Below are 13,671 nucleotides of genomic sequence, written 5' to 3'. Positions count from 1 at the left end.
GCATCTTTAATCGAAATTTATCTAATTAATCGCAATATATTTAATTTTTAATCGCAATATATTTAATTTTTGATCGAAATATATTTCATTTTTATTCGAAATAATGTAATATTTTTCTACGAAATATATTTAATTTGTAATCGAAATATATTTAATTTTTAATGGATATATATTTAATATTTAATCGAAATCTATTTAATTTTTAATCGCAATATATTTCATTCGCAATATATTTATATTTCATATTTACATATATGTAATTTTGAATTAGAATATATTTAGTTTTTAATCGAAATATATTTCATTTTAAATCGAAATATATTTAGTTTTTAATGAATATATATTTCATTTTTAATTAAATTATATTTAATTTTTCATCGAAATATATTTAATTTCTAATCGAAATATATTTCATTTTCCATCGAAAAATATTTAATTATTTAATCGAAATAGATCTAATTTGTAATTGATATACATTTAATTTTTAATTAAAATATATTTAAATTTTCATCGAAATATACATATTTGATTTTCAATCGAAAGATATTTTATTTTTTTAAATAAATATAATTCACATTTAAATCAAATATTTTCCAAATAAAATAAAATATTTTCATATTTAAATAAAATATATTTCACACTTAATTTAAATATATTTCCTACAAATGTAATATATGATATCTTGACCGCGTTTCCCTTCAACATTTTTTTCCGGGTGGAGTTCCCTCTTTCATAGATAAATCTTCCTTCCTTGCAAACGAAAGAAACGTCATCGCTGTTTCACTCAACTAATGACACAAACCATCTCCTTTTTCGCCCACTCACCCCACGATTGCATTAGCCAGGGCGCCCGGACAGAAGCTTCAACCTGCAGTCACCCACTCCCCATGCCCCCACGCTTCCCTCTTTGACTGTCTCGCTTTTGTTGGTTGACGCTTCCGTTTCTTTTTATGATAAATTGATTGATATTTGAATTTAATGATAAGCTTGTGGGCAGGGAACCCGGGGGCGGAGTCGGGGCGGGGCCAGTCGACCGACCAGTTGGCAATTCAATTTTCCTGGGCTCTCATTTTTCAACTTCAGCAACAGCGGGCCCTATCCTGGGCCATGTCCTGTGTGTTGTTGTGTCTTGTGTCCTGTGTCTTGTGGAATATGCAAATTCCTTGCCACATTTTTTCAAACATTCCGCTTTTTTGTTGTTGTGCTGTTGCCAATCTTGTTGGAGTCATCTTTGATAAGCAAACTTTTGCACTGATAATGATATTTTTATAGTGCGTTGACGAGCTTGCCAGCCATCAGGGGAGTCCCAAGGAGGCACAGAACTGAGTTGTTGCGAACGAGCATGGTATATTCTACTCTTGGGAATGTTGGAAACATAAAGAAGGGTTCTGCAATTCGAGCAGAGTCTAAGGTATCCAGGATTCTAGAGTTGAACGATTATTGTAAACAGATTACTCTTACAGAGAGAATAAAAAGGCAGCAATGCCATATCTTTTGATACCCGATACTCAGAGACCATGTGTGTAATATCCAGAGGGAAAAACAACCCCTAAAACATACCTAGTGGTCGTGGTTCCTCTCCCATCTCCCATGAAAAGTGCAAGAAAAATGGAGAGGCAAGGACCGCGGCTCGGAACGTTTCCGTCCGTTCTTTTTGATACATCGTTTGTTTTCCTTATTGAAGCATAAATAAATCATAGTCCAAGGTATCTTGTAGGCGCAATACACGACTGTATCGTTTTTAGTTGTTTATTTTTGTAGTTGTCGCCGGTGTTGCAGCAATTTGTGGCATTGCCGACGATTGGCAATCGATTTATAGGCCAATTTGCATAATCATTTAGTTCACATGCCACAAGACACACACACACACACACACACGGACAGACACGCATACTTTGGCACAAACTTTTCCTCGAGCTAAAGAAGAAACAGGGGGAAAAAAGGTTGGCATACAATTTTTGCTTGAATTTTTTATGCGAAATTGATTTTTTCCCGAACGCATCGCGGCCCCCTCACCTCCAGCAGAGCTTCCGGCCCAGACAGGGGTCCCACCCACATTCGGATGTGTCATGTATATTTACCTTCAGCGTGGTCTCCCCCTCCCCCCTAAGCAATCTCAATCAGCAGCTCTAAAAACGGTTAACGACTTGTGCTCCTGAGAGTGAAAGCTGTTTTCCTTGAGTTAAATTTTCATAAATTTCTCCACTTTTACCTGTAACGAAAATTGCTTAAACTTGGGATGGCCAAAAGTCCGTTTTGGCCTCATTAAAGCGCCTCCGGTCAGACGAGGCCCACTGAATTATTTATAATACTCTTCTTTCCCTCTTGGGGCCAGGACATGCGAGTGGGGATAAGTATACCTGACCCCCTCCCCCGGGCTGGGTAATATGCCAGGGCCAAGTTGTCTTTGGATATACATATCTATATACCCGTAAAGTCCTGTAGCCCCCCCTGTATCCGTGTCTAAGGTGTGCCTGGACCCTGGGGCTGGTCAGCAAAAGTTGAATAGGAAGTTCTTCAAATTATGCCAGAAGCACAGAAGCGGCAGACAAAACGAAGAGTCAAGAAAATTGGTCGGAAAGGAAGGAAGGCAAGCTTCGGTTGGCGGCTTCTTGCTTTTGGCTTTTCTTATTTTAAAATTTTACCTTCTATGTATTTAGGCCCATGCCCGTATTCTATGGCCATATTTCAGCTCAACTTTTGCCGCTCGTGGCCTCGAGGCATAGGCAAATTTTTTGTGCCATTTGGAACGGTAATCAAATATTAATATGGTTGGAAAGGATGAAGAGTGGCTGAAGGATGCTCGGCCTGAAAATAGGTTAACTTTTTTCCATGCAACTTCCTTCCTTATTGATGGTAATATTACAATAATACATTTATGCACATTTCTCAGACTTTCCATGAGGTTTGTATCTGTTATTCCTGGGTCGTTCTGGCCACACATTTTTTTAGAGTCAAAAGCACTTTACAGAAGGTTCTGATCGCCCGCAGAAGACGGCAGTCCTTCCCTAAAGACTCCCTTAAGATTGGAAAATAAACAAGTGGAATGTTGGCCAGCTTTCACTGCATCCAAATAAATTAAAAGGGATATGTTTGGCCCTTCAAAGTCCCACAAACTTCATAGCATAGCAATACCACCTTCATAGCATTGCTGGTGGGCTCTCTAGCTGGGAATATCTGGTTTTTTTTAGGTTAAAACCACCTTAAGTACTGCGGCTTACTATCAAAAAACTATACCTGCTAGATTTACTGCCCATCTTTCAGTATAAAACGCCCCCAAAACACATCAAATTCTTCTTTTCCTGAACCGCTTTTACCTCTTTAAGAACTTAAACCGCTTTTCATCTCAGGCTCGTACTTTTCTCTGCATCCAGCCTCGCTAGACTGCATAATTCATATGGCAAAAGGTGGCCCAAGTAAAAGTTGCCTTCTCTCAAAGTTGGCTCAAAGAGCCGGCACTTGGCATCACCTTAAGCCGCCTTTTCAGCGCCGCAAATTGCATTTAGCGCATTAATTTGACGCCTCCGCCTCTACCTTAGCCACTGCCTCTGTGGGTACTGCCTTCGGGTGCATGGGAATGGCATGGAATGCTCCTGACAAGCCTTTTAATTCTGCCCCCAAGATAATCTCTCCTCCAGGTTTCCCGCCTGTCTCATTGTTTCTTTTCAATTTCAACTGCACGGAAAGCGGCCACAATTGAAATATTACCATTTGATAACTAAGTAAACTCCAGGGATGTGTCGGGGTCACCACAGCCACTAACCGTTTGCCAGCCGCCTCCACTCTGTCCTGTCTCGCTGGCTTTGGTAAATGGCATTTCCCCGTGTCCCATTCCTACCTGAATCGCGTTGACTTTTGGCCCTCTGTGTGTACGCGAGTGCTTTGATGTCTTGCGGTTCTGTTCGCGGGGGCGGAGTCTCCAGGGTTGGCGCGGGGTCACCAAGGCGCGGAAATTGTGCGCCGCAATCTCTTAAGACCGGCGACAAATATACTTGGGCGCCGTGCTGTGTTGGGGGTTGGAGTTGGGGCTCCAGGGTTCCGGGGTTCCGGGTTCTGGGGGCTTTAGGCATTACCAAGATTTAACAACAACTTCTGGGCTTTTGTCGACTCTTGGCTGTTGTCTGGCGGGTTAAACGACGCGAGCCCGCTCAGGTAGAAGACGGGGCTCGTAAATAATTAATCTGCCCGCAAAGTGCGATTATCAAAGTGTTGGAAAAATGTTAAATAGCTCCCCAGGGCCCCCGAAGCCGGCCCCCTCCGTCACATTAAAATGCGGCGACAGTTCTGGGCGCTCTCCTCTGACTCTATGGACATTTGCCCGTCGGCCATTTGTTTCGGAGTTCTTGATATTTTGTCGACTGGCAGCTTCAGTTGATGTTTTTCAATTATGCAAATAAAGGGATTAATTTGTTGCGGCTCCAAAAACAAAAAAGAAGTAGTAGGGGGCGGGCACTGAAAATTGTTTTTAAGAATGCGCCAGGCACTGATAAAAGTTGGTCTTACGAGGGGTCCCTGCTCCCTGCTCCCCTCTCCCCACTCCATCCAATAAGACAGAAGATAGCAAACTGCACGACAACTATAAAAAATTTCAATTACGAAAAGGGATGGCAGTGGCAAGGAAGTGGAACTTCCCAAAATTGACTTCATTAAAGTCGAAACAATTTTTGGAGCGCGGACAAGACAAGAGGCTGAGGGGAAGGAATTTTACCATAGAAAAGAGTTTCTATATTTGAAATAATGGAATCTGAAAAGAGTTTCCTTAAACCAGTACTCAGGAGTCCCCATTTGCTGCCAGTTCTTTACACGAAACCTAATATTTTCGAAACTAAGCGGTGGAAAACCAGCCAGTGGAAATATTCATTCCATTTCCATGAAGGGGTTAAAGAGCCCCAGCAAAAATAAAGAGAAAGTACGAGTAGCGGCTCATTTAATTTTATTTGTCGAAAAATTGTTGTTGGTGTCAATTTCTGGTGCGTGTGTGTGTGTGTGTGTTGCTTTTGCCCCTTTCTATTTGGCATTTGCTTTTGGCTTTCATTTTATTTGCTGTTTCAATTGTCAGCTCCGCTTTCGGCCCAGCTTTCGGCTGAAAGTGGCTGTCGAGTATTAGGTCTAAATGGTGTATTACAAAACATTCCAACAAAAGCAACAACGAACAAGAAGTGCCATCAAGGAACTCTTTATGATGATATGGTGGCAAAATGTGGGTTGGTTGGGAGGTGAGGGGGGTGAGGGGGGCTGTGTTTTCGTTGGGGCGTTGCACAAATTAAACCCGAATGAAAATTAAACGATGCATGAAATTACTTTGCTTCTTTTTCACTCTCTCTTCCTGTTTCTCGCATTCGCGGGCTGTCTGGCATACCCTTCAAAAGGGGTAGGGCATATTTCCACAAGTACTGACAGGTCTCTAGGGATCTCTAGGGTTCGCTTCTTTCATTTTAGGGTATCAAAAGCTTCGGTTAGACTTGCTTCCTCCTCTTTTTGTTGGAGGCCAAGTTCTGCTCCTTCTGCTGTTGCGACTTTGCCTTTTGGCTTTTGGCTTTTGCCTTCGGGTTGAGCTTTCCCTCGGCCTGACTGGGGTTCCGCTTGGGGGGCCGGGGGCCGGGGTGGGGCGTTTTTAATTTTTAATGTGCACTCAGTTGTTGTTTCTGCCGGGTAGAAGGACACACACCATTTATGCAGTCACTGTCTGGCCCTGCAAAAGTCTGACAAAGAAGCCAAGGAGAGTGCGGCCCAGTCCCGGGCCAATTTGCCGAGTCAAATGTCACTCAACTGCAATTAAGGCGCTACAAAACGATGGGGCGTGTCCTGTGACACAGGCCAAAGGTACAAGTTTAAGCGAAAATGGCTGGCATCAGCGGTTTTTACTTTATCAAACTAAATTATCCAAAAACTGTTGGGATGCTTGAAGGATTTCCCTTCTACATCGGGGCGTCCAAGGCGGCAATAATCCTTGTAGAGCCCCTTTGGAGTAACCTGTGTAGCTCCATTCCCCTTCATGGAGCAGGAGGTCTCTTTACATGGCCTGTGGACGCTTCAGAGGCTCCTCTTAGGCCCCTTGGCTTGCCAGAAGGTGTGTAGCTCTCCATCATGGGACCTTTTGCTATGTTATCCTGGGTTTGTTTGCCTTTATATCTTTGGGGACTGTCCTCAAATGTCATTTATGGGTTCCTCCCTTGGCTTCCTGGCTCTGTTCTCCTGTTTTGTGGCTTCCTCCTGCTGTTGGATCGCCTCTGCTCGACATTAAAGTCAATATATTCGAATATATACAGGTCGCTCAATAAGTCCCTCCTGTTGGAGTCCCTCCACTCCCCCTGCCCCAATCGGTGACACAAATTCTCCAGCTTATTAGCACTTATTTATGGCACCATCCACTCCATTTATCTGCCTATTTTTTCGGTGCTGGCAGAGCCAAAAAAATAACCCCATCACAATACACACGGAAATGAATTTATAATGCATGACTTTTGCTGTTTTGTTGGCCCGTTTGTGCCATCAAATATTCTGCCATTTCGGCAGCATGTGTTGGAGGAGGGGAAGGGGGGGGACACAAGAGAGGCGCGACAGCAAAAAGGCACAACTGGAAAGGCAAACAACTAACTCATTTTGTGGTTGCCATCTCTTTTGCCCCTCTTTTTATGCCAATTGTCGATTGTCTGCCACAAACAGACACACACACACACACACACACACACACACAAACACAGAGAAATACGGTGAAAGCATTCAGCGTATTTTTTATTGAAGGCGCGACTGCGATTCTGATTCCGATTGCGAATCCGATTGTCGTTCCCTTTGAATACCCTGCCAGAGGGTGGGCCCATTTCCACCAGTCGTTTGTAATGCCACTGACTGCCTGGATCCATCAGATTGAAGCTTCCAGAGAGGATTCCTCACATCCCCTGACTATATCGTGGGTCAACTCCGCAAGGATATCAAATGCTTCGGCCTCGCAGTGGCCTTTGTCTGAGGCTTTGACTGGCCTGCTCTCTGCTTCCGCTGCCACTGTGCCTCTCTCTGCCCTCTGCCCTCTGACGATTTGTGGTGCACATTGTTCAATATTATAGTCGACCGTGTGTCTGTGTGCATAACCTCCGGCTTGGGTTTTTTGAGCTGGGGCGTGTGACAGCTCAATATATTCGCCATTTGTCGCTGTATAAGCCACATAGCTGCCATCCTCCAACCTCCAACCTGGCCCATTCCCTTTGCTGTTTTTTCCCCCACACTCAAGGTGTGTGTTCTGTCGCCGCTCTCGCTGCCACTGCCACTGCCATTGCCTTTGCTGCTCTCGTTGCTGCCACTGCCACTGCCTTTGCTGCTTTCGCTGCTGCCACCGCTAGTTGTCATATAAATGTGGCTTGCTGAATGTCGCAAAACTGCTGAACGATGCCAGAGACAACAGGAGATCCTCCATACACCCACCCAACGCCCTCTGCCCGCGGAAGCAAAGGAAAAGGCAGTCATATGTGGGTAACGATGCACAGTGGTTCAAAGTGTATGAAAAACGTTAGAGGAAGGGCTGTCCTATAGAATCCTCAAGAATGGTCTACTAGATCTTGTATAGAACGTGTATAACATGCTCTCAAAGCTGTATATGCACTTCTAACAGAATTCTGTAAGCCCTGTAAAACTTAACATAACTTTAACAGAACTTCAATGAAGAAATGTAAAGACTTTCACGCTCTGCAGAGCTTAGATCTTCAAACTTCAATTCAGACCAACAATAAATAAATCAAAAAAATTATGAAATGTATTTTTTTTTTTATAAATAATTAAAAATCTAATTATTTTTAGTTTTTTACCATATAAAATAGGTGCTAAAATTCAAAAATATCTCCCAAAAGTCGTATCCCAAGCTCTACCAAAATCCAATGACAAAAATAAAGTAAGACTAACCCCAACATAGGCCCCTGGTGCCACTGTTCCAGACTGGTTGTGTGTGTGTGTGTGTGTGACTCCATTGCTTCCCTGTAGTAGTGCTGCTTGTTGTTGTTGCCGGAGAAATGCAGGAAAATCAATTTCGTTCTCCATTTGCAGTTGGCAATTTGCATAATAAGGTCGTTTGGCGCAATTTGCATGTGAATGTGATAAATTCAATGGCGGCGCTGCACGTTACACCACACGGGCACACACACACGGGCACACACACGGGCACACACACGTGCCTGTGTCTGCGTGAGTATTTGCTTTTTTCGCCAGTGCGGCCACAGAACTCACTTTTTCACATTTGACGTTTGAAGAAATGAAAAGTGTAACGGTATATTAAATAAGTGGGTGTGTCTCCTCCTCCTCCCACCTCCCACTCCCCCATGTGGGGACTGGCTCTCTCTCGGTCTAGGACTGACCGAAAACCCGCCAAAATGTGTCGCCTGGCAAGGGGGAGATTTTTCTGTTTGTGATTTAAGGGCTTTGGCATTTGTTTAGGTCTCCATACTCTTTTCAAAGGGTATTGAACTTTTGATGAGAGGGGTTTACACTTTTGACTCCATTCTTAACCAATTAAACCAAAATAGGAACCAAAATACCTTGAAAAAAAAGAATTAGGTTCACACAATTTTATGTTATATTTTTTCCATCTTTCTGTTTGTATATCATTTTTTTTTGTTCTTTTCTGGAAATTATTTCCTTATTAGTCTGTACTTTTTATATTTTTCACGTGAACAAAATGGGGCTGCAGGGTTAAATCCTAATAATTGGAATTTGCAATAATTATGGCCACAAAATTATTTTTAAAAAATTCAAAAATCGCTATTTGGTGTCTGCAAAGTTTGTTACTTTATAACTGCCTTCTGCAACGCCGAAATCCAAAATAATTAAAGGATTGAAAAGTTAATTTTATGATTTTTCAAAGGATTTTATATTCTTGTCGGGTTAAAAGGGATTATCTAAAGAAATATGGTATCAAAGTGGAAGTTTTCTACCGCTTTTAATGTCTTTAATATATATTTTATTATATATATTCTATATTTTATACTTTATATTTTTTATATTCGATTTTTTATTTATTCTATATTTAATATTATTGTCGATTAAGAGGATTTATCCGGAAAATATGGCTTTCCACCGTTTTTAATTTTTTTTTTCTTTAACTTTGATAATTTTTTTAAATTATATTTTGTATGGTAGGGTCTCCTTTTAAGTCTCTAGTTCTTTAGTGGCATAAATTTCCACAACAATAAAAGCTACAAATCTTTAAAATTTGTCTAATGAAGGACAAAGACACGAATTTGTTGCCTAAAGAGTTTTGTAAGGACTACCCAACCGATCTGCACCTGCAGGGTATTCAAACAGACTTCACCTTTAAAAATTTAAGCGTAAAAATATGTGAGTTTTTTGTGTATGTGTGCCGTGCCCGCCACGTGAATTGTAGACTGCAGTGACATGCACTGGATTGTCCCGGATCCCCGGTGGCAGGCACCCGGCGTCCAGGAACAACAACGGGAGCGTGCAAGTCAAAATTCATGTGACAGCAGGCCCCAAAAGGTTTTTTGTGTGTTTGGGTTTTGCTGGTTTTCTGGTTTAGACGGAAAATATGGCCAGCCGGAATCATAACCGCTGAAATATGCATGTGGCAAGCAAAAGTTTGAGCCACTAAAGGCTTAAGCCCTGCCCCACGGGGGAGCACCAGAGGCAGGACATTAGAAATAATTCCACCACTCGCATAGCCGTTTTCTCTAATTCTGTTTATCTCGTTTTCTCTACCAACTAATTGCAGACATTAGCAGCTCCCTGACAATGACCGAGGTGAAGATACCCAATCACATAATGCGGCTGAAGAGCGCCACTCTGGGCTGTCGTTATGCGCTGGACGGCGAGTCGCTGTACTCGGTGAAATGGTACAAGGATGGACACGAGATCTACCGCTATGTGCCGCGCGATAAGCCCCCTGGACAGGCGTTCCCCCTGCCGGGAGTCAACATCGATGTGAGTGCGGGGGGAGGGGAGTGTATGGTGCAACAGGTGCTGCCGCTGCTGCCACAAAAAGAAACAACGAAAGAGGGAGAGAAATTTAATTTAAAATTTTATTACAATTTACGGGGTTGTGCTTGGGTTGTGGGGGTTGTTGTTTAGGATTTAGTGTTACGACCCGATCATAATGATTATTTTAAAACATGTAATTGCCACAGAGCACCTCCCCAAAGCTGTGAGCCCCAGGGCATCTTCGCCCTGCTGCTGATTACGTCGACGGTGAGATGAAAATTGCTGCCACGTAGTTTTGCAATTTAACTTTAATTTAATGTGGATGTAACCGGCTTTTGTTGGCCATAAAAATGTGTGTGTCTGCTGCTTCCTTGTTCGCTCTCTCTCTCTCTCTCTCTTTGGCCTGGCTAAGGTCACGTGTTGGTCTGCTTGTGCTGCGATTGAAAAGGTTAACGGAAATCACTTAAAGCTGTCAATATCCCAGACAAAGTTGATATCCTTTGGCCTCCCATTTCCCCACTTCCACTTCCCATTCCCAATGGCAGGACTCTAGCGAGCCGTTCTAATAATAATAATTTGCCAAAAGCACTTAAGTGCGTCTACTTTGTCGGATGGCAGGGCAAAGGCAGAGCAAGTGCAGGGCAAAGGAGCCAGTGCCAGTGCCAGTACCACTGCCAGACCCAGAGCCAGTGCAAAGGCAAAGTAAATCCCGTCAATTGTCGGTCTAACGTGGCGTATGAGCAATGTGCGAGCGTGTTTTATGGCCTGTGCGTGTTTCCCAGCGGCCAAAAAGGGCAACACAACCACACAAAGGGGGTCGGGGGGAGGGGGTCCGGGGGTGGAAATAAGAGAGTCCTTCAGGGCCTAAGTGAAACAACAGGCCAGGCGTGCAGGCAGTGGCGGGCATAACGCGTAATGCGGCATAATTTTCGCTGATCTCAATGTCTGCATTTGGACCCGGCCAAAAAGGGTTGAGGGCCTTAACCGCGAGGACAGGCAGATGATTAGAACAAAAGAGAGAGCGGGCAACAGAGAGGCAGAGCTGCGGCAGGGAAAAAGCTCTTGGAAAGCTGTGCGGGACATGATAAAGTGGAAATATTTTCACGCGAACGCCTTGTGGCCCGGAATTAATGCCGGAAATTCTCTTTAGAATTTTGGGATATTGCTTTTGGGAATTTCTGAAAATCTGGCTATTAATAGAGAGAGCGAACAGGCGAATGAATCCAAAAATATAACGAAAATGTGCGTGTGAGCAAGTCGCAAGAGGCAGCAGATCAACGAAATGGAACGGAGTCCTTTCACGAGGTTTTTATATAAGAGAATACATCAGGAGGGTTTGGAAAACTGTGGAAAATGGTGTCCGGAATTGTTTTGTGTGGATAAATAGCTTGTAGATACCATTTCTCTTTAATCTACATTACGAATGTATCTTTTATCAACAAATTTATCCCTTGGATGCTTTTGTAGGCATCCTCCTGAATCGTTATCAATGTATACTTCATGTTTTTGTCGATAATTTTGTCCCAAAATAGCTGTGCATCCGTGGCAACACTTGTCTAAACATCTTTCGTTTTATTTAATGTCTCTTTGAAACAATCTCTTGCTAATATACTTCAAAGATACTAAGTGGGGAGAGTGCTCCCCTCTTTTTAAATGAAATTTGCATCCAAATCAGAGATGTGGCTCCCTGTTCCGGCCACTGCAATCAGGGCAGCATAAACAAGGTTAGAGCTGAGATTCTTTTTGGCCAAAACCAAATTTGGAATTACAAATAACAACTTCAATCTGCAATCATGAGCGAAATGGCCAGCGCATGTTCATCCAAAGTGGAGGATTGTTAGAAGACTTGAGACGCAGGGGGGCTGGGGGGACGTGGGAGACGTAGAAGCAATAAAGAGAGACGACTGCAATTTGAATTGTGGCTAGAAGAACAATTCTCCATCTGTGCTCAGCTGTAGCCGGTTTCTACCCCCCTTTGACCAACATCCACCCCGCATGAAGGGGGTCACGCGGGGCGCTGACAACTTGAGCGTGCCCCAAGAATTGGGGAAAAAGAAGCACAACCCGACTTAAGTACTGCCAAGAAGGGAACAAACAAAAGCCAGTCCAACGACCATTGTACAAGAATTGAAGGGCTCTGTGTGGGGGGGGGGAGGGGTAGGGTGGGGCAACGACATCCGAAAACAAGCAACAAACCAAAAATAATGTTGAACGTGACTTTTGTGATTGTTTACGTCAGAGTGGGATAGAGAGACCAGAGACAAAAGAGAGATAGAGAGAGAGAGAGAGGAGCCGAGCATAAAGCGAGAGCAAAGAATTTTCATAAAAATTTGCTCGACAACGGTCCAAAAATGGAATGCAATGAAACTTTCTTTGTACACCCCGGTACGAGCTGGAAAAAAGGGTATAATGTGGGGCTGTTCAACAGGAAGCGACAGGGAGACAGAGATTCTGATCACTAGAAGGGGCATACGTACATATATTTCCTTTTGATCAGCCATAAGTTGGACCATTTCTGTTGTAGAAACCCTTTTTAATGAAATTCGAAGACTTCGAGACTGGAGTCTATCCACTTTAATGGCTCCCAAAACTGTAAATATGTGTGGCCTAGGGTATTTTGTAGTTCTACTTTTACTCCAGGACAATATTTTATTTAATTATTCAATTTTCAAATACACACAAGTTAATCGTGGCTCTAAACAATAGGCCTATATTGCCCGAATGCTTTAAACCAGCAATGATCAGCGTTAACAGCAGCAGCGTTAACAACGGCAGCGTTAACAGCGGCAGCGTTAACATCAGCAGTAGCTGCAACGCCAGAATCGACGCCCGCTACTAGTCTCTCTCGCTCTTTTTCTCTCTCTCCCCCTGTTACTTGCACTGTTAACTCTACAGACCCTGCTGATCTTCCACTTCTAGTCCCGCTCTCTCTGTTACTTGCTCTGCTAGTCTCTCTATCTCTGCTGATGGTTCTGTTAACACTACAAACCCTGTTGATCAGCCCATTCCAGTCTCTCCCACTCGGTTGCCTTCTCTGTTAAATCTACAGAATAGACTCTGTTGCTCTCTTTGACTTCTCACAAATTCCCACATATGTATATGTTTTTCAAATAAAAGAGAATAATGTACATAAAATCCTAGGTGAATAATTGCTAAGTAGTTTTGAAGCCAGCACTGGAATATTTCGTGCCTTTTGGGTTTCCAATTTGATTGAGTCCACAAAAGTGCACACCTAACGAGCGGCAAGGGCCGCGGCTCTACCTCTAACTCTTCGATTTCCGGGCATAAAAACAGCAGGTATCTTGTGGTCGGTATAGATACCAACCACTACCATATAGAGCGAGCCCTCAACGGAGCATGTGTGTGCGTTTGATAATAAAAACTGCAACTTAAAGAACTTGACTGCAATTGTTGCTCGAAGGAGAACAGAACGAAGATATTTGAGTGACTTTTACAACAGTTTTCGCCCGTGCCCCTCCCCCCCGCCGCCCACTTGGGCCATTCTCCTACAGAGTTGCGTATCTCCCATCTTTTATGCTGTTCCTCCTCCGTTCCTTTGTACCCTCGTTCTACTTTTAGTGTGGAAATTTTGTGCGATTGTTTCTAGATATTTTATTGGGGTTTTTTTTGGGGATCTCGGGCCCTGCTTTATGACTTTTGTTGGCTTTTCTGCAAATTAAATTTGTCCGTTGATGAAAGCCACGCCTACTGTCCGTCAAGACAGACCCCAAAAACTAATAATAAACTGTGAGA

General features: G+C 43.2%; 1 protein-coding gene across 1 annotated transcript in view; it reads left to right on the top strand.

Annotated features, from left to right (window-relative positions):
- Positions 1-13,671, top strand: part of beat-IIIa (beaten path IIIa) — a 39,746-nt gene that overhangs the window by 14,794 nt on the left and 11,281 nt on the right. Inside the window, exon 3 of the mRNA XM_015181006.2 lies at positions 9,713-9,921. Within this exon, the coding sequence (XP_015036492.2) occupies positions 9,713-9,921 (209 nt within the window). The remainder of the gene's footprint in view (positions 1-9,712; positions 9,922-13,671) is intronic.

The sequence above is a fragment of the Drosophila pseudoobscura genome, chromosome 4 (assembly GCF_009870125.1).
Source record: "Drosophila pseudoobscura strain MV-25-SWS-2005 chromosome 4, UCI_Dpse_MV25, whole genome shotgun sequence".
Lineage (NCBI taxonomy): Eukaryota > Metazoa > Arthropoda > Insecta > Diptera > Drosophilidae > Drosophila > Drosophila pseudoobscura.
This window is presented reverse-complemented; position numbering and strand designations above follow the sequence as displayed.